The 21368-nt window shown below is 45.3% G+C and overlaps 1 protein-coding gene across 2 annotated transcripts; it reads left to right on the top strand.

Annotated features, from left to right (window-relative positions):
- Positions 1–908: 908 nt before the first annotated feature.
- Positions 909–19488, top strand: ATG16L1 (autophagy related 16 like 1; the record flags this gene model as incomplete). 2 transcript variants are annotated; one of them, XM_079539901.1, is made up of 19 exons in its annotated part: positions 909–1023; positions 1532–1625; positions 4090–4195; positions 5401–5474; positions 5667–5918; positions 6672–6737; positions 8459–8545; positions 9312–9368; positions 9568–9615; positions 10325–10427; positions 12976–13081; positions 13200–13270; positions 14775–14846; positions 16355–16475; positions 17283–17388; positions 17962–18111; positions 18509–18556; positions 18927–19028; positions 19395–19488. In XM_079539901.1, 19 exons carry the CDS (start codon positions 909–911, stop codon positions 19486–19488), a joined length of 1872 nt encoding a protein of 623 aa, XP_079396027.1. The 2 variants fall into 2 exon arrangements, with proteins under 2 accessions (XP_079396027.1, XP_079396028.1); XM_079539902.1 differs by lacking the exon at positions 9568–9615.
- Positions 19489–21368: the final 1880 nt, after the last annotated feature.

Here is a 21368-nt window from a genome sequence, read left to right as displayed (position 1 = left end):
CACATTGACCAGAGTCAACAGGCTGTGCTGCTGCAGCAAAGGCTGTTTGTTGTTTTTGCTGTGTCCCAAAGCAATTTCATCCCCAAACCCCACCGTACAGCTTTTGGGGTCACCATTCTCGGGCACCAGCCCACCCCACCATGCCCACGTCCCCGAGTGCCACATCCCCATAGCTCTGAACACCTCCAGGTGCCCGCCCCACCTCCCTGTGCAGCTGTGCAGTGCCTCTTTCTGAGAAGGAACGTTTCCTGTTATCCAACCTGTCCTTTCTCTGGCACAACGTGAGCCCTCACGTCAACTCCCAGCTCCGTGCCATCGCAGCACACGCCCGAGTTGCGCTCCCCTCACACAGACCCCCCCCCACCCCCTGACTGATGCGCATGCGCCTCTGCAGAGGGCCCCTTCCCAAAATGGCGGCGCGGGGTGGATGCCGTAACCACGCGCCGCTCTCAAGATGGCGGCAGCGCGCGGCCCGCCTCATGGGTGGGCGCGCAAAATGGCGCCGCGCGAGGCCCCCTCTCCTCAGCGGGGTGTCGCCCGCGCGCCCGTGGCGGCCGACTGCGCGTTCGTAGCGCTGCCCGCCGCGAGTCAGAGGCAGTGCTGCGGGTCGGCGGCGCCGGAAGCCGTCGGGTTGGAGAGCGGCGTCAGGCAGCGCCGCGGACAGCCTCTGTCGCGTTTGCGGTGCGCCGTCGAGCCGCGAGGACCCCTGACGGAGCGCGGCCGCGGCGCCATGGAGGGCGTGGGGCGGCGGCTGCGGACGGGGCTGGTGGAGCCTCGGCCGTGAGAGGCGGGCTCTCGGCCCACCGCGGGCTGAGAACCGGCGCTTGCCGCTCCACGGGGAGCCCGCCCCTCCTCCGGGCCGCTCATAGCGGACGCCGCTCCTCTAGACGTCCGTTCCCGCCGCGGAGATGGCGTCGGGGCTGCGCGCAGCCGGCTTCCCCCCCTGGAAGCGGCACATCGCAGCGGAGCTGCGGCGGCGGGACCGGCTGCAACGGCAGGCCTTCGAGGAGATCGTGGCGCAGTGTGAGCGGCTGCCGCGGGCTCTGTGCCCTGGGGTTGTTCTGGGACGGTGGGAAATCGCGGGATTGGGGGCTCACTTATTTCAATTCCGTGAGAGCGCTGTGAGGGGGTTTCCCAACGGAGAAAGGTCGTGCGTTGTTTTGTTTTTTTAGCTTAAGTTTTTTGTATTGTTTTATCTGAAAGAATAAGTAGGTGCTTCTCGCAGCACCCTCCCGCGCAATACAGCCTTGTGTTGTATGCAGTGATTGCCGGCTCTTCTCTTTGCCGTCGGATCAGAGCTGTGAGGGGTTTGGACTTTCACTGCCATCTTATGTTTATCAGATATCGTTATCTGTGAGCCCTGGCAGTCTCTCTGCCAAGCACAGCTGCTGAACACCAGGGGCTGGTGTTGGAATTGAGTACTGCTCCAGCAGCACACCTCTTCCTACAGGCTTATGGCGTGTTTTATCTTCTTTAGATGGTAAAGAATCTGGTATTGCTCTTTGGTTATTTTTCTTAATTGCTCTTTTAGATAACAAGCTGCTAGAGAAGTCGGATCTCCACGCTGTGCTGGCTGATAAGCTGCAAGCAGAGAAGTATGACATGCAGAGCAGACATGAGATCAGGTATTTGTGATTACTTTGTTGTTCAGCTGCCTGCCCTGCCTGCTCTAACCCAAACCGTGGATTGATGTGTTGTACAAGAGTCTTCTAGGTTATGACAGTAGCTTACAGCTGAGTAAAGTGGGGAGTTGGTTTAACTAAAATAAAATTTAAAGTATGAGAAACTTACTGTCACCACATCAGAGGGCTGGAGTATCTCTCCTATGAGGAAAGGTTGAGGGACTGTTTAGCGTGGGGAAGAGAAGGCTCTGGGGAGGCCTCATTGTGGCCTTCCAGTACTTGAAGGAAGTGTATAAACAATAATAAGGGGGAATGGCTGTTTGTGAGGGTGAATACTGATGGGGCAAGGGGGAATGGTTTTAAACTGAGACAGGGGAGGTTTAGGTTGGATATTAGGAGGAAGTTTTTCACCCAGAGGGTGGCGAGGCACTGGCACAGGTTGCCCAAGGAGGCTGTGGATGCCCCATCCCTGCAGGCATCCAAGGCCAGGCTGGATGTGGCTCTGGGCAGCCTGGGCTGCTGGTTGGTGACCTGCACACAGCAGGGGGTTGGAACTGGATGAGCATTGTGCTCCTTTGCAACCCAGGCCATTCTGTGATTCTATGTGTTCATGTTAATTGATGGAGAAAGATCAGTCCAAGTCCTGGGCAGAAAGCAGTTTGTCAGAGGCTCCACCTGTAAAGGTGGACCAGGCTGAGCTGCTGGTTCTGTTACTACCTAATGATTGTTGTCTGACTCTTAAGACCATCAACTGAAAGTTGCATGAAGGCAACAAAGTATTGCAGTGCAGAAGGGGACAGCTGTCTTACTTGGAGCTGTCTTACTGGAGGTTCAGTGATACCAGGGCAGATACCTGGGTAGAGTGGAGCAAAACACAGTTGTGAAGTGTCAATCTGAATGTGTTTCCTACACTTAAGAAACAAGAGCTATATCATCTGCCTGCTTTTAGCGGGATTTTATCAGAAACTCCCTTCTAATGCAGGAATGGCACTCTAGTGCTTCAGGCAGCACTCATGTTATTTATTCTGTTGGCGTCTGAATGCGCTGCAAACCAATTTGCTGGTAGTGTATCCATTGTCTGGAGAGCACATAAATGCCAGCAGGCAGGGACTGCTGGCTTTTCCTCTTGGCTTGACTGAAGAAAGGGCTGCTCATTAGCTCAGAATTACCTACTGCTGTAGGAATTGCAGTCTCTTTTGAAACTCTTCTTGCTACGTGACTCAATACTGTATGCATGTGTCTAATTGGAATAAGAAACAAGTAGTTTGTGTTTTTGTAAGGAAGGAAGAACTGATTCTCCTGGAGTTAACACGTATATGAAAGCTGTCAAGAGTTTTTTGATGGCTGTAGTTGTCCTAAACCGTCTTTAGTTTATTGGAATCGCGTTCTGGTGAAACCCAAATAGGTTTATCCCTTCAGTCTGGTTGAAAACCTATTCCAAGAGATGAGACTGGGGGTAAAGGAGGATGAGAAGAAATGCTCAGAAAGAACATATTCCAAGTAAATACTAAACTGAATTATAACACTGTCCTTGGTATGTAGCAGTTTGTTCAAACTGAGCAAATTTTCTAGTACTAAATAGGTGGGAAGAATGCTTTTAATCAGCTGTAAAGGCAAGGAGGAGTATTAGATTTGGCTGCAGGTGCAAGAGTGGCCAGCATTATAGGGCCTGGTGGGTATTACCAGAGACTTGGCCTCTCAGCTGTCCAGACACACAGTTTGTTCTCATTGTTACCACTGTGAGACCTTCCAGCTTCTGAATACGTGGTCTTCCCCTTGGCGTTGTTTTAACACAGAATGTCTGCAGAAACAGATGCTTGCAATTTTCTTGTTCTTTTTGTCTGGTATTATAGCAGTCAACTTGAAATTATTGTTTGGAAAAGCTGTAATTTCAAATTGAGTTGCATGGAATCTGTGTGTGTGTATATATAACATATATATGCTTTTAAAAAGCTAACTTCTGTTCCTATCTACGTTCCTATCCTGTATGCATTACAGTTGTAGCTGTTTTGGAGGTGGGAGGATGGATATGCATGTGCAAACAGAAGTTAAAAGAAACCTCCTTTGTGCCACAGGCTAGAACGTAGCTGGGGCAGTGAAGAAGGGACTTGTTAAACCTGGGATGGAAAACCCAAGGGACTGGGAAGAGATCCAGGTTCCCTGGCTTGTGGATCTACATCTCTTAAATGCTGTCTTTCATTTGGGTTTTAAGTCTATTTTAGAAACATGCAAAAAAAAAAAAAAAAAAAGTAAATGAAACCCTCAGGAAATCAGGTTTTTTGATACTCTATAATGCTGGTGAGGAGTGAGTAGTGGTGGAGTTAGCTGTGGTTTAGTTTGCAATGAATGGACTGCATCTCTCGTGTGGTATAGAATATCAGAGGGAGATGGTGTCCTGAAACTGACTGGTCAAAGGCATGAAAGCAGCTGGGTTCTAAGTTATGACCTTCTTCCTCTCTTATTCCAGTCCAGGACACGATGGCACATGGAATGATGCTCAGTTGCAGGAACTGGCACAGCTGAAGATAAAGCATCAAGAGGAGCTGACTGAGCTACATAAGAAACGTGGAGAGGTTGGAAAATCCTCTTGTGTTCTGTGTGCTTCAAACGTAGCCCTGCATGAATGTGGTGTTAATTTTACTGAGATCATTTGTCTTTTTTCATCATTTCACATGCAGTCTTTCTAAGCAATTCATATTCATGATTAAAAAAATTTGGAGATGGTTGGTTGTTCAAACTGAGAGCCGGGAAATAAGAGGATTCATTATCAGCATAGTGCTGTTTTTAAGAAGAGCTTAATTTTGCATTTCACAAACGTTTTTAACTGTAGTTATTAGAGGAGGAAGGAACTGATCTAGCTTAGAGCTGCAAATGAGTACCAGTTCTATGCTGGAAAGATTTTCAGTGAGCAAAAAGTGAGAGAATAGGTGGCAGTAGGTGGTTCCACTTGGCTCTTTTGCTTTGCAGGAGCACTGCTGGGTAAGAGTGGACAAAACAAGTGCAAGCAGAGGTTGGAAGTGCTTTGGTGTTAGACTGCAAAGGAAGGAATCACTGTTTCTACTACGTAAATGCTGTAGGCGGCTTGGGAGTTCCATAAGGAATGAGTTGGGCAGTTTTATTATTTTTTTTCTTCATTTTTTTGGGGGTATTTTTTCTTTGGATAGGAAAACACAAGGGCTCTGCCAACAGATTTGGGTGTTGAGAATTGCAGCAGAGGAAAGAGTAAGTTTGGGAGCTAGCACCTGAGAGTTACTGCAGCCTTTTACAGGGAGATGGGATTGACCTGGAGAAAGTTTTGCTCCTTTGACCACACTTTATTGGAACTGTGAAGGAGCTCCCGTGTCTGTAATCATGAGCTTTTCAAAGAGTAGGCAGCTTTCTGCAGGAAACGTGCGTTGACTACACAAAGCACTACAAATTCCTGCTTCCCACTCAGCCCAGTATCCTAAGCAACCTGCCCAGCTTCTCAGGGCTCAGTCTTCCTCCCAGGGGCAGCTGAGGCACTGCGCCCTGTGGGGTTTGTTGGCTGGGTACCTGGGAGTTGATAACAGAATTCATTAGTGTTGGCCTCTGCCCCTCTTATTTTTTGTGTTCTGCAAAGACTCCATCAGTAGCTTTATTTGTAGAAGCAACAAATAGGTATAGAAAGCAGAAAGAAGACATGAAAGATGCTCCTCATGCTTGTAGATTGGTCTGTGCTCTCACTGAGAGCTGCTCTGCATATGTTGTCCAGCTGACAACCCTGCGTTTCTGTAATGTGATTTTCTCCTCTCTGTAGTTGGCCCAGTCTGTAATTGATCTGAATAACCAAATGCAGCAGAAGGACAAAGAGATGCAGATGAACGAAGCAAAGTGAGTAGGAACAGTTTCTTCTGTGTGATTGTTTTGAGATGGAGACTTCTGGTTGGGTTATTTGTTATGATAGTCTCCAGGAGCCTTACCCATGGGCTAAGCATTCCTTTCTGTATTGCAATAAATAAATAAATAAATAGCCACATACTTGAGAAAAGATTCTCATTGTTTTATGTTTTGTTGTCCTTCCAGGATTGCAGAGTATTTGCAAAAAATCTCTGAACTGGAAACAGAGTGCCAGGAACTACGCAGCAAGCTACAGGATCTTGAGCGAGCTAATCAGACACTGAAAGATGAATATGATGCTCTCCAGATCACCTTCAATGCCTTGGAGGAGAAACTGAGGAAAACAACTGAAGATAACCAGGAGCTGGTCTCACGTTGGATGGCAGAGAAAGCACAAGAAGCCAATCGCTTGAATGCAGAAAATGAAAAGGATTCGAGGTGAGGTGATCTCTGTTTGATAAACTGCTTCCCAGTATGTTCACAGATAACTGTGTGTGTAGAATAAAACAACATCCAATTCAGTTTCATCTTTGAGGTCTGTGAATTCTTGCACAATGCAATGAGAGTCTAAAAGTTGGCATTCCTTCCTCTGGCCAACACAGGGGAATGCTTTGTGAAGACACTTCAGTCTTTTAAATGAATAAAACATGTGTTTTTCTTTCTTGAACAACAGTGAACCGTGGCCTAACAGTCATAAATAACACTCCTTTTGTTAGTACTAGATTTGAAGATTTGTTCAACTTGCATTCTGATAATACACACAGTTTTATCTTTTTTTATACAACCAATTTAAATGTTTCTTTACATCCTGCTGACAGGAGAAGATGCTGTGAGACTAAACTGTGTGTAAGAACAAATGATTTTTCTTCTGAGTTGCCTCTGTTTACTTTTCAGCTGACAGTATTTGAAGGCTGAGGCCTTTAAGACAAACCACATAGTATGTGGTGGTTTTGTATTATCTTTCTTAACATCTTTTTAAGTTCTTGCAAGTGTTTGCTCTGAGCAAATCTGCATTCCTGTGGGCCACAAGAAGCTGGTGTGCTGAAGGTGTGCTGTAAGAGTGCCAGTGGTGTGATGTTTTTAGTATTACGAAATCCATCAAACCTGCACATGATCATCTTTGAAATAAGATTAAGGAAGGCTGTGTGTTGTTGTTGTTGTTTTTCATTAATCATGTTTCTCTTCTCTTAGGAGGCGACAAGCCAGGCTGCAAAAGGAGCTGGCAGAAGCTGCCAAAGAACCCCTGCCTGTTGAACCGTAAGCACTTAATTTAAGGAGTTCCTCCGTACTGGAGTAAATTTCTGCTGCAGAAAACAATCCAGAAAAATGTGGACTGACTTCTCCTGGCAGGCCAGAAACGATCATCTTGAGTCTCTTGTCCTTTGCATCAGCCAGCAGCACGTGGATATTCACTGCCATTCACTGCTTATTCCTGGATGGTCTGTCATCAGCTGACTGAAGTGTGCAGATGGTGATGTGTGTTTTGTGCCAGGTTGATGAGGTTATTAGCATTTAGGTTAGTCAAATCTAGCCAGTCTACACTCAGTGCACTGCCGTTGGTTACAACTGACACAGTCTGCAGAACTCAGTGCCAGAGCATTGTGCAGGTTTCTTGATTCCCTTTGCAGCATGTTGGAGTCACCTTAGAGCTCTGTGCTGTAAGTCCTTGCACATGATAGAAGTAATGGAAGAGGGCCCAGGCAGAAATCTGAGGTAGGAAGAGCATGTATGTAGGGAATATGAGAGAACTTGCAGTAATTGGAGGGAGATTTGAAACTGTAATTAGCAATACAGCTAAGACAGCACAGTTTGGTTTGCAGCTTTTCCAGAAATGTTTAAATGCAGCCATTCCCTTAGCTTGTTGAGCTGTGGGTCCCTCTGAATTATCACTAACCTCTGTGTCCCAGAGCAATGGCCAGTGCCACACTCATTATTTGCTGTAAACACACGCACAACTTAAGCATTACATTCTCCAGTAAATAGTGTTGTATGGAGAGAGGAAATGCACATGCCTGTGGCTGCTTTCCCTGCAAAGCTAATTCCACTTCCCAAAGTGAGACCTTCCTATTGCACAGGTAGCTGTGGCTCAACAGCCTGAGTACTTTACTTCCTGTTGTGGTGGTGATGGTGGTCTCAGCGTTTCCTTTGTTTTGAGCTGCTGAGGAGTCAAAACAAAGCCTATCCTCTTTGGCTCTTTTGCAGCTGATTAGTCTTGTCTGATGGCAGACACTGGTTTGTAGTTAAATGCTGGGTTTTAGTACCCTAAATTAGGGTTTTCACATTAGTCATGTGTCATCAAGTTGACACTGTGTTTAAAAACAGCTTGTCCTGCAAGATCAGCAGTGCTTTGAAGGAGGACTGCTGGACTGTCAGAGCCCATGATAACCGCTCAGCACGTGCTGAACATCTTAGCTGGATTATTTTTATGGCATTTATATTGTAACCTCACCATTATATTCAGTTACACATTAGCATGTAGATAACAGAATGGGCCAAAACATCCCTCCTGCTTACTGGAGCAGCACTTGAAGTTCAAACAGTATAAAAAATTCATTAAATTCATGAAGAGACAAAGTTCAAACCCTCGTGGGTCGTTATAGTGTGTGTTGGGCTGCAAGCAGAAACGTAATGTTGTAGTAAAGAGAATCTGGAAAGGGTGCTGTCAACTTGGAGGAAAAAAACTGTCACAGAAGAGTATAACTGGCAGTTCAAAAGAGAAAATTTAAGTGTAGACATTGCACATAATTGTTTTCCTACAGTTGATAGTATTGTCTCTGGCAGGGGCAGCCAGATAGTGTTTGTGTTACCTTCATCTGCCTTTGTGACACTGCAGCTCAGTGAGGCTGAGTGGGGTTGGGTCAGGCACCGGTGGATCCTCGAGCAGTATCAACCCTTCTGTTCAAATACTTCAGAGGTGGTCACTCCCAAAGGCTCTGCTGGCTGAAAACGAGGTGTGTTCTGTTCTCTCACTTCAGCAGGGATGATGACATTGAAGTGCTTGCAGATGAAACCTCTGACACAGCTGAGGAGACGTCTCCAGTGCGAGCTGTCAGCCGAACACCCAGGTTTGTAGCCTGAGACATCTTTCTTTCCATGTTCCTGGGGAAGAACAAGGGGTATAATAGATTTAGAACAACTAAAGGAACAGTGTTGAGATATTGCTTCTGGTTTTCACTCTTCTTTGTCTGGAATGCAGTTCTGTGCTTGTACCAGAGCAGTAGGGAACTGATTGCATACTGTGTTCTCTGTCACTGTGTTCTGGCTATGTTTTTCCTTTCTTGTTTTAACCAAGCAAAACTAGTTTTTTATTATAGATATTAATTGTCTATAATGATAAAAAATAAGATTTAAAAACAAAAATAGACTATAAGGTAAGTACTGCAGTGCCAGCTGTGTTCTCTGTATTTATAGAAGGCACCAACATGGCTTTACAAGTATCTAGGCTTTGGAATTCTATTGAAATACTGAAAATCTCTTCACTTAGATTGAATGCATTTTTTTTCCCTCTAAAGTAGCAGTGAGTGGAAAGTAAGAGATAATGATGAGAGCACGTTATTGGAACTACAGACTTGGTAAATTGTTATGTCTGAACCCAGTAATTCATGGGGTGGACATTGAGGTGAAAATGAAGAAACACCACCCACAAGTGATGCTCTGATTTGTAGTTCTGGTGACTTTTGTACTGCTGCCTGCCTTTGGGCTTTTCTGCCTTGGGACTGGGTCTGTGGGGAGGGAGTCTTTCTAGATACTTGCTGCTATGAACTGTATTTATGTTGATCTTTATTTGGAGAAGCTCTTCACAAGATTTATACCTGTCCTCCCCTCCTTCAGTAAGCGACTCTCCCAGCCAGCTGGAGGCCTTCTGGATTCTATCACTAATATCTTTGGGTAGGTTAGAACACTTGCTCCTCTTTGTTTTTTGTATTGGTTTCAATGTATACAAAAAATCTTGGTGATGCAAGGAATACAAACAAATATTTTCAGCCTTTCTTCTAGCTTCTGCCTTTTTTTTTTTCTTTTTTTTGTTCTCCTCAACTTCCTGTTTCTTCCATCTTGCCGTGTGCTGACCTCTGACCTTTCCCTCCAGTCTGTCTGAATCTCCCCTTTTGGGACATCAGTCTTCCGATGCTGCCAGGTGAAAACATTATCCCTCTTAGTCCAGCATGTGAATGTATTCCACCGAGTTAACATGGAACCAAGTTGCATTATCCTGATTAGATGTCAGTTGTCAATATTACTGGATAGGAATTATCTGCTGTTAGAGATACCATGAACTCCTCTTTGTGGGGAGAATACATGGGTGTTACTCTTACTTTCCACTGTGCTTAGTTCCTTTACCAGAGCTATTTTAAAGTAAGCCTCAGGCTTTGTGCTTGGTATCAAGAGTAGAGCCAGCCTTTGTAAGTTGAGCCCTACATGAGGTGGATGGTCTTTGCTTAAATGGTGCTCTTTGAGCTTTGGAATGGAGCGTTTTGCTGCCTGGAATGTAGTGCTGCAGTGGTGCTCAGTCTCCCTAGACACAATGATGGAGTTGCAGTCTTTCCTGCTAAACTCAGCTGCAATCACTGCCATGTTTATTTCCTAATAGAAAAAGATGACTGCTTCAAAATGAGGTCAGTAATCACATCTGGTAAAATATCTGGCATTCTGTGAGATATTAAAAGCCATAAGCAATGTAGTACTGTGCAATAAATGTCATTTTTGAAAGACAGGATAAAAGAAAATAAAAACCCTATTTTTTAATCACTATTCAGTGTAGTTAAGTGACATGTACAAATCTGGGTGGACTCAGGAGGAAGTGTTCCTTCCTGTTTGTAAAATCTTTTTACTGTGTTTCATATCAGGAGGCGTTCTTTGTCCTCGTTCCCTGCTCCCCAGGACAATGCAGAGCCACATCCAGGTGCCAGTAAAGAAGTGAGAGTGCCCACTACTGCCATATGTGTCTTTGTAAGTATGGAAGGAATTACCATTTTTACCATCCTCTGTAGTATCTTTGGAGGAAGCCAATCCTGTCTGCATCTTGGATCCTGGTCTCTTGAAACCACTGCCATTAACTTTGCCAAACAAGAAGAAATTCTTGGCAGCGTGGTTCATCCTATTTAATTTAGCCCAAGTGGTTTTCAAAGCCAGTGTGCTCCCAGGTGTGGTTCTGTTCTGCATGTGTTTGATGTCTGTTTTGCTGAGGTCGATGATGACACTTAGTAAAAGGTCTGATGGCACTGGGAAATTGCACACCATTACCTTTTTGGCTCCCAGCAGTCTTTGTTCTGTCATGCCATAGTAGAGCTATGACTGAGAAAGAGATTGCTGACAGTTTGGGATTAATTCAGTGCCAGCTCCCCACAGTGAAGGGGGTTTTGGTGCCGAACGTCATCCAACAGAGCTGGTTGGGAGGAGCTCATGGCAGTGGTGTGCCTTCATTGGTTGTGCGTGATCTAAAGTTTTCAAGCTGAGACCTCCTTTATGTGTTGCTGTGGCCTCACAAGGCTGAACTTAAACTTCTGAGATGAAAGATACTGTGGTAAATTGTTTCACAGAGCAATTGTTTGTTTGGATGCTTCTCTTGAACTTTCTCAGACAGTCCATCAAGTGCTTTCTCCATGGATACAGAATGATTGTTTTCATCCACAAGGAGTCGTATAGAGTTACTGTGGTGTGGAGGCTTGTGTGTTCCTGGCGTGCCCTGTTACTGTCTCTAATGGAGGCCATGGGGTGGAGGAGGAGTAGTTATGCCTCCGAAGCTGAACAGCCTGGAGCTGGCTTGAATAGGGCACTTATCAGGTGTTTGTGGCTACACTACGTGGTAAAAGCCTCCCTCCACCTCTGGCTGTATACAGCAAGTCCAGTTGATTGACAAAATTACTTACAATTAACGCTTTAATATGTAGGACATTGCAAAGCTACGTATGACTGAGATGCTCAAGAGCCACCTGTTTCACCTTTCTATGAATTGCCTCTGATGTCATCTGAACTTTTCTAGAGTGGCATAGCCAGTCAGCCCCACACAGGGGACAAACCAGAGTAAGTTATGCTGACCCTTAATTGCATAAACACAGGGAATGCTCTCCTATTCCAATTCCCACCTTGCTGCAGTAGGAACAGTTGCAGTAGCAAACCTATCACAGTGGCTGAGAGGTGCTGCTTAGTTAGCAGTGCAGTACTGGAAGGAAGAACTCCCTGCTTCTTGCGTGGGAGCTTTTATGTGCCTTCTGGAGATGATCTGGGTTGTATTTCAGCTCCTGTGTTTGGAGCCATGGTGGAGCCTCACGCATGTCTAGATTCAGTGGAGCAGTGCAGAGCATTCCTAAAACAAATGCAAGGACTCCGTGCCAGAAGTTTGGCAGATGCTGGGAGGTTGTTACTCCAAACAGCGATCCATGCCTCTCTTTGTAGAGCTGAATAGAAAAAGCTGGGATGGGAGCAGAAGGTTATTGTGTCAGCCAGCACAGTGGGATGTAGCTGCTGGGCAAAGATTTTGGCTAGCTTCACTTAGAGTGTTTCTTCAGCACTTCCAAGAAGACCAGACTTGAAGTGTGATGACCTCTAAATATGAGCTGACAGACCAAGCTGACAGACCAACAGCAAGTTCTAGCAGAAAAACATCTTCCTGAAAACTGATTTCAAAAAGAGCACTTAGTGAAAATTCTTGGGTGGGGTGCAGGGGAGAGGAAAAGAAGGTAGCAAATGAGTTAAGGACATGGTACTCCTTAGTGTGGGAAATAATGGGCAAGTAGTGCAAGTCTGTAAAATTGACAGGGGAAAAAGAAAGATCTTAATACTAAAATCCTCATAGGTTTCTAAAGGTTAAGAATCACAGGTAAGCAGGCAGCTCAACCTTCAAATATTACTCTGTGCAAAAGCAGGGATGTTGCTGGGCCTGCTGATAGAAACTATGGCATAAACCCAAGCTTTCAGTGAGAGGAGGGCTGTTCCAAGCTGCAGCTGTGCCTTTAGTACTTAACTGCCAGTATGAAGCAGCATTATCACTGATACTGTAAGTGAATGCACTTTATTTGTTATGCTGCTTTTAAGCAGGCTTTCCAAGGCCAAACCTGACTCGTGTGTTTAGTGGTTGCATAAGCTGGTTGGATTATGTTCCTCTGCTGGCTCTAGACAGAGAAATAAAAGGTTGATTTTCTTCTGCAGTGTGTCACCTCTTAATGTTTTCTGTCCTTTCCTTATTTTATTCTGGTATAACTTAAAAGCCTCTGCTTTGTAAGTTCAGTCTGTGTAAGCTTTGACAAGTTCTTGGTAGTGTACTGTCACTGGTGAGTCCTTGCTGGTGTTCTCCTTCATGTGCCTTTGGGTTTTTTAGATAAGGATCAGCATTTCTTGCTCTGTTTGTACACAATCAGCCACAGCAGGGATTCAGCCTCCTATGCACTGCCGAAAAAGCTGCAGCTGTGGTGTAACCCTTGAAGCTCTGTCGCTTTCTAGTCAGTGCTCTCAGATCTGTGCAGTTTGGGTAGCTGTTCTGTTTCTTCTGCTCCCCCAGGATGCACATGATGGAGAGGTGAACGCGGTGCAGTTCAGCCCTGGCTCCCGGTTACTGGCAACAGGAGGCATGGACCGCAGGGTTAAGCTCTGGGAAGTCTTGGGAGGTAAATGTTTTTGCTTTGGGATAACATGGGGTATGAAAGAAACTCATATTATAGTTCACTTTGTGTCAGCTTCTGTTCTAATCCATGGCTTAAGTTTTGTTCGTCTTTCTCTGTGCAGATAGGTGTGAGCCCAAAGGTTCCCTCTCTGGTAGTAATGCTGGGATTACAAGCATAGAGTTTGATAGTGCTGTGAGTATCTGTGCAATATCCACTGTTTGTAATTGGAAATAAGCTAATTGATGTATGTTATGCTCTGCTGCCACTTTCCATTCTGATGCTTTGAGAAGTTACCTAAGATAGGAGTGAATGCTTAGGAGAGTAACTGCAAATAGTTGAAAAATAGTACAGAAGCTGCAGTCGGTGTAATTCTCATCTTGACTTTGCAGTTCAGATTATAAGCAGCTCAGACGTTGGCCAGTACAGGGCTGTTATAATAAGACTAAAATGCATCAGGCTTTGTCTAATATGAGGCATTAATCTTCAGCTTCCCACTAAAGCTGACACAGCAGCACAAAGGAAGAAAATACACTGGGGCTTTATTTCTGCCAAGCTTTTATTTTCACGAGTGCTTTGTTGAGGTCTGTGATGAATAGTAAAAGGTCTGATTGTCCCGAGACTCGCTCTTCTATGGCCTCTTCTCCCAGCAGTTCCTCCCCAGTCATGGCACAGCAGTGTAGTGTGACTGTGGGAGTGCTTGCTGACAGCATGTGATGTGTTCAGTTCATGTTAACCTGAAGTACTGGAGACATGACTGTGATCAGCATCCCACAGAGCTGCTCAAAGGAGTTGGGGTTTCGGCTTGTTGTATCTGGACGTGTGATCTGACTTTTCTGCTGAGACCTCCTCCATAACCCAATGATTTGCTGCAGAGTAAGACTGAAGCTGAAGTAATTTTTTCCACCCGCTGGTTCTGCATGCTGAACTTTCCTGACATACACCCAAAGCCGTCGTCCCTTTGGACGTCAACCAGCTGATGAGATTTGCAGGGGTTGTTAATCTGCAGGATAAACTAGTTGTGAGGTTATGTATGTCAAGATGAACACGCTTGAGGTGACATCTGCCTGGGGTGAGGTGCCAGTGGGCCTTAAGGACTCTTCTTTAGCTTCAGGGAAGTCTTTGAGCAGGTCTTTAAGGATAGATCTCTCCCTGTTCTGGGTGACTTGGAAAAGCACTAAGCCTACAGTCATGAACAAACCCATCTACCTGTCCTTGAACACATTTAGCTCTTGGAATCTTGAAGCATTAGAAGTATAACGAAAACTTCAAGAATTGGGCCAATTCCACTTTGAGGAATGCTTAAGGTAGATGATGCAGGGCTTTCTTCATGTGCAAAGTGTAGGTGAAAGGAAAAGGTGGGGGCAAATGAGTTCAGATCCTCGCTGCAGTAATGGTGGGCAGAAGGGGAAGAAAGGAGGTACTTTGCTGTCTGGTCATTGTTATTCCTCTTATCTCTAGTCATGGTTGCACCAATTGCTGTCACCTTTTGCTGAGAAGAAAAGGCCGCGGCCTTTCTGAAGGCTGTCACACTGGCTTTCCATGCTGTTATATGCTACCAGGTTCTAGTTATTTTATCCTTGTGTTTTCCCTTGGCGTGATAGCACTAAGACAGCTCTAATCACTAATTGGAAATGATATGAGCTTAATTTCCATACTGACTAGCAGAAATAGTTTCAAACTAAACTTGTGTTTACAGGGTTCTTACCTCTTAGCAGCTTCAAATGACTTTGCCAGCAGAATCTGGACAGTTGATGACAATCGATTACGGGTGAGTCTCCTGATGCTTGGGATAGCTTTGTCCTGCATTTCCACCTTTGTGTCTTATAGAGGCAGTGTGATCTTTGCTGTTGTGCACTTACAGGCACTCAGCAATTCCTTTTATTAATGTTTATTTCTCTTAGATTAAAGAGGCTCTGCAGCGAAACCTAAAATCTAATGTTGGTCTCTGCACAGCCTCGCAGGAAACTCCAGTTGCCACATGTTTGTAATACACAACTTTGCATCCCTCTCTGTGGAAACTTCAATGTTTCTTACGGTTCTTGAAGAATCAATTTAATGCTTCAGCCTCCGTCTAAAGAGAGGACAGCTGAAGAAGGGCTTGCAGCAGAGGGTTGGTTTGTGGTTTTTCCTGGGTTTGTTTAAGTCAGAGGTAACACTCTGGAAAAGGAATCCTAGACCTTGCAGCTAAAGGCAGCAAACTGAAGGATTTGTGAAGTTATTCTCTACCTTTCAAAAGATCCCTCCCTTCTTCCTCTGTACTCGGGTTCTTATCCAACAGTTTATCTCAGGTTTAAGGAAGGATTTACCTGTGGGGAAAAAATAGTCTCTTATCAGCTCTCTGTAAAGTTTTGTTTATTATTGTTCCTGTTGACACTTCTCATCAGTTTTTTTTTTAGGAAGATGCTATTTAGGTTTTGAATCTCCTGGCATTTCACACGTCAAGTATAACATTGTCATTCACTGGGTAGTTGTCAGTGTGCAGAAATCAGGTCTAATGCAGGGAATTGTAGTATACTCTCTGAGCTTTTAAAGCAACAACAACAAAATTGATGTACCAGGCATTTCTCTTGTGGCTTTTTTCTCCCCCCCCCCCCCAGTTCTTGCTTCAGTCACTCACTGTTTGTTTTGTGATTTGGCACATAAATCACACAGAATCACAGAATTGTAGGGGTTGGAAGGGACCTCATAGTCAGCAATTGGAAGTGAATGCAGTTCATGTTCCTCAGCCCCCCTGAGCCTTCCTCGGTGCTGGATGAAAACAAAAGCAGTTATGGAATCTGCTGTAGGGAGTGTTTCTGAAACCTTTGGTTGTCTCAGCTTTCAGACTTGAGGGTATAACAGCAGTTGAGGTGAGGTATATCCTGCTGTATCCTTGAGAGTAGCTTGTTATAGAAACCATTTTCAGCATGCTTTCCCTCTGCTGGTTTCTGCTGCGAGGCTGTGGTGCAGTTGCCATCTACCCCTGAAGTGTGGGCATGCTGCAGTAGGAGAGCTCACAGGTTCCCTGGTAGCTGGAGACCCTGCAGCCAAAGGTGACCCATGTCTCAGGGCTTCAGGCTGAGCTCAGTGGTACTGAAAACTCCAACACGGTGTTGATCACCGTTTAAATGTCACAGATGGGGGTGGAAACAAAGAAAAGGAAATTGGAGCAAGGCAGTAAAGGTGCAAATGATCTTTTAAGATTCGTTGTGAAGTTGTTGAATAGAAGCAGCAAGCTATAAGGAAAGGAATCGGGTGGAGCTGTGCGCTTTGCCAATGCGAGTGTCTTCTCCTCAGCACACTTTGACGGGTCACAGCGGTAAGGTTCTGTCTGCCAAGTTCCTGCTGGACAACGCGCGCATTGTTTCAGGAAGCCACGACCGGACCCTCAAGCTCTGGGACCTCCGCAGCAAAGTCTGTAAGGAAGCTTCACTTCTTTCATCCGTGTGCTGTGCTCCTACTGGGTGTAAATGGGAGCCTTACATAAGGCAGATCTTCTTGCTAGTCTTAAAAAGCAAAAAGCGGCGGCGGTGCTATTTTCTGTTGTTGTTCAAGTAATCAGATTCCTTCTGTTTGTTACCTGAAATAAGAAATCGTGTATGCAGAAAGCACTGTTAATGCTATTACATTCACAGCAGCTGTGTTCTAGGAGCTTTCTTTGTTTATCAGTCCACGCTGTGGATATTTTTGTCTTCCACTAAAAGCGTGGAGCCAGCTCAGAGCGTTTTTAACCTGGAGGTGGATGGAATTGTCTTGGAAATGTGCCAGATTTCAGCATCACGAATGAAAGAGATGCTCAGGTTCTGGTTCCTCTTTGGGATAAACATTTTTCTTGGTCTGCTCTTCAACTGATGGCTCTTAAGCCTTCTTGCACTGAGAGAAAAATCAGGATTGCTTTGATACCTGAGCCATGAACATAGGTCGTGTTGGCAGTTTCATGTTTAGCAGTGGCAAATTATAGCTGGCTAGATAGGAAGTAAAGCAGCTGTCCTAGGAACATTTAAAGAGATATTAGATCTAGCAAAGGAGATTGAGAAGGGCAGGGAGGTTAAAGACTTAATTCGAGATTACACTAAGGCAGTTTGCCCTGTGGCACTCCATGGGCCCAGCACTGTGCAGCTGCTATGTTCAGGGTGTGTGCATGGCATAGTGATTATTTTCTGATTCCCTTTCCATCAGCTTGTATGGAATGCAGTGCCTCACCACTGACTTATCCTTTTTTTAGGTATAAAAACAGTGTTTGCAGGATCTAGCTGCAATGACATCGTATGCACTGAGCAGTGTGTAATGAGTGGACATTTTGATAAGAAAATCCGTTTCTGGGATATCAGGTAAAACTTGTGGGAGGGCTTACACACAGTAGGGATGATTATTGATATTGATATATAGAATTGTTGTCCAAGTATATTCTGAACTCTGGGCTGCTTCTCTTCCTTAGTGGAGAAGCTGGAGAGACTGTTCCAAGTCTCAGAGAGCTGATGAAAGTGAAAGTGCCTTTTATTACTGCTTTTACTGCCGTTGGTTGAGGAGGGGAGAGCTTGGGATTTATGTATGGTTTTGGATTGCTTTTTTTTTTTTTTTTTTTTTTTCCTGAGAAGGCAGCCTGTTTCATTGTAAATATTTTGCACTGGTCATTAGTTTGCTTTCTAGACATTATTTAGTTTTCCAGAGGATAGGGTTGGGAGTAAGGTAGTGTCTGACTGTTGGCTGGTTGCGTTTCCCACCAAGTGGAATCTTGCTGGGGAAAGCCTCAAAATGTGAGAATAAGCCCAGAATCCTTTGTCTCCTCCTCTTTCACACTGGGACAAGTGCAAGTTTGGATGCAGTGGTTTGGCTTCCACACCCTGCTTTACTTAGTCTTTTTTTTTTCTTTTTTCCCCTACTGTCTCCCCATCTTTCCCTAGGACTGAAAGCATAGTAAAAGAACTGGAGCTGCTTGGGAGGATCACAGCTCTGGACTTGAACTCGGAGCGAACAGAGCTTTTGACCTGTTCCCGTGATGATCTGCTGAAGATCATTGACCTGCGGGTTGGTGCTGTCAAGCAGACGTTCAGGTGGGTGTGCCCACAAGAACACTGTGAATTTCAGAAGTCAGGCTTGCTGGTAGCTCTCAGTGTTAGCCTTTTTTCAGCGTCTCTACGGAGAAAGAAGTCACCTACTTTTTTTCACTTGAATAGCAAGTTTCTCTGCAGTCTAACAGCAAAAATCTGTGATGGTGAATCTTTTTGTTTGCTTCTCTAAAGGAGGTGGATTGCTTTAGAAGTGCTTGGCCTAAGGGAAGGGGCTGCTTCAGATGTGTCTGAGGGATTGGTGTATGAAAAATAGGAATTGTGATGAAGGGGTACTGGAGCTTATTCTGAGCCATCCAGAACCTTCACTGTGCTGTTTATTAAGAATCTGGTGATCAATCTTTATAAATGAAGTTTCAATTATCTGATTCTATCTTTTCAGTGCCCAGGGATTCAAATGTGGCTCTGACTGGACAAGAGTTGTGTTCAGGTGAGATCGGATACAAGGAAGATACTGTCAGATTAAATCCTATCCCCAGAAGTGAGTGATTCATGATGCTTGGCTGCACCATCTTCATTTACAGCTGGAAAAACTTGGGGCAGAGTTTGTGATTTGTCCACAGTTACCTCTTGGTCAAGGCAGTGCACCTGTAGATGTTGATGAACTGTCTTGGAAGCTTCCTGATTTACGAATTCATTTGCTTGTTAGTGCTAAATAATGGTAACAGAGATTTTTTTTAAATGATGTGACATCAAGTTGCTTGCTGAGGAAGCTGAATTTGGAATGATGGTTGTGCTGATAAATTGCTGGTGTGAAGAAAACTTGTTCTGTGCCTTCAAGTCCTTCTCTGATCTCGTAGTCCTGACGGTAACTATGTGGCTGCTGGTTCAGCTGATGGTGCCCTCTATGTTTGGAATGTACTCACTGGGAAGTTGGAGAGAACTCTTGCCAAGCATCACAGGTGAGGGAAAGCTGCCCGTTCCATCTGAAGCAGGATCTGACTTGTGAATATGGATGAGAAAGACTTGTGGTCATAGAGCTGGGTTGGTGTGTGAGAATTTTTATATGCAGATTCTTGTGGATGCATGGCATTGTTTTCTAGATTGGCCAAAGACTACTGGCGTATGATTCTTGTAAAATATATTTCATGTATTCTGAAGAAACAGTATCCTTCCTGAGCTTATTAAAAGCAGGACTCTCCTAGGAGGTGAGAATGAAAGTGCTCTTCTGTCGTAGTCAGGATACTGTGCTATTTCACTTTCTTATGAAGTGCTGTTGTGGAATTCAGTTTTTTTTCCTTTAAATTTACCCCTGGCTTCTGTTTCAGTTCTTCTATCAATGCAGTCGCGTGGTCCCCAGCGGGTGCCCATGTGGTCAGTGTGGACAAAGGAAACAAGGCTGTCCTGTGGTCTGAATTTTGACTGGATGGAGGGTGAGGGGCAGAGCTCCCGTGCCTCTGTGTGTGGTGGTGCCGGTCCGTGGCTGAACAGAATGGAGACCCCGGCCCAGATCCATCCTGAGCGGGAGTATTAACAAGTGCGTGGGCTTCGCTTTCTGGAGGAGAGTTCCAAAGCAATGGAGAAGGAACCCGAGTCAGAGACTTCTTATGGGCGTAACCACGCTGTGGCACTCGGACTCAGCAAGGGATTAGCTGTTCTGGATGGAGAATGCTACTTAGTCATGCCTTTACATGCAGTATCTATGCACCAGTGGAGCTGAAGATACGTGGGATTCCTCACCAGGCAGCTGTGCCAAATACCGTATCACACAAATGTATCTACAGCACTTCTGAGTTGGAAATGTTGGAAAGAAGTTACAGTGTATGCTGACTTAACGCGTGCTCTGTCTCCTTTATTCTGTTCTTGTGGCCTGGTTTAGGTGTGGAGTGAGAAGATCCCGGAATGTGGACGGGTCCTGGGCAGCCTGAAGTGCTGGAAAAGCTTTTGTAGAGAATTTCCAATGGTTCTGGCAGCTCTGCTGCCGAGTTCACAACTCGATGCAGAGCTGCTCTGATCCTGACAGGTTCTCCAGTGCTGTCGTGCAAACTCCTCGTGTCAGTTTTTAATGGACATTGTCCATTCTTCGGGACTTCTGCACCCTTTTGTTAAAATGCCCTTCAACGGTCGGGGTATCACAAAATTAGAGATTTTTAATCTTTTTACTCCACAGGCAATTTGGTTACTGGGTTTGAGGAGAGAGGAGTTCAGCTTCTGCTGTGCTGCTGCGATGCGGAATGTAGTCATACTGTGACTTCAGTTCCTGAACACAGATGCTTGGTCCCCTTTTCGGTTCATCCGTCCTCTGCTGGAGGCTCAGTAGAACACGGGGTCAGTGGGGTTCAACCCCAAATGCATTCTGTTGGTGCTGGCCGTTCCAGGCCACTGGCCCTTCTTCAGCAGACGTGCAATACCCCTGTGTGTGCTCTGTGCTGTGGAGCAGAATCTTCCTGTCCCCGTTTACGCATCCAAAAACCACAGTGTGGCTGGCTGTGAGCTACGTGGTACGATTGCATCCAGCCAAACCTTTCCACATGGTCTGGGCCTCTAGACAAGCCACCAGCGTTGTATTGCCTTTTTATTTGCACTTTATTTTCATCTTTCCTGATTGTGTTTTACTAAGGAAGCGTGTTGTTTGGAGGGGCTGGGCTGGGGGGCAGCTGCTCTCTGAGGCATCTCTCTAACCCAGCCTTTTGTTCAGGCACCTTCTGTAGAGGGAACTAGAGTATACTGGGCAAACTTTTTATTTATTCAGCTGCCCATAAGAACTTGATTGTAAATAAACCCATGTTCTGCTTTTAAAACCCCACGCTGCTCTGATTCACTGATGTCTGTGTTCGTGTGTGAGATTTTTGTTCTGAATGAGCCAAGAGTGGGAACTGGAAACGTCTTTTTTGTTTTCTTGGTGAATTGTAGGTTTGGGTTCAGCTGCACTGTGGGATTTGGTGTAGAGGGGGAAGGAGGATAACTGCTGCTCTTAGCAGCAAGCTGGGCGACCTGCAGATGCAGCCCTGCCTTGCCCTGTCTCAGGAGCACTACCCAAGACTGAAGGAGGTCTCACCATGTTAAACAAGTGCCCTTGTCCTTGACAGGTGGATGTGTTCTTGGAGGTTTTGGATACGTTACTGAACTAAGGAAATCATCATCTGTGTTTCAGACGCTGCTGAGAACAGAAGGCTTTATATCCTGTGGCACCTTATTGGGTTTTTAAGGCACTGATAGGAAATGCCCATTTCCAAAACCACAAAACCCTCATTGAATAAAGCTCTGGTTGCTACTTCAGAGTAATGAAACAAAGCCTTCAG

This window comes from Tetrao urogallus, assembly GCF_951394365.1.
Source record: "Tetrao urogallus genome assembly, chromosome: 9".
Classification (NCBI taxonomy): Eukaryota; Metazoa; Chordata; class Aves; order Galliformes; family Phasianidae; genus Tetrao; species Tetrao urogallus.
The sequence above is the reverse complement of the archived record's forward strand: the minus strand, read 5'-3'. Positions and strand labels throughout refer to the sequence as shown.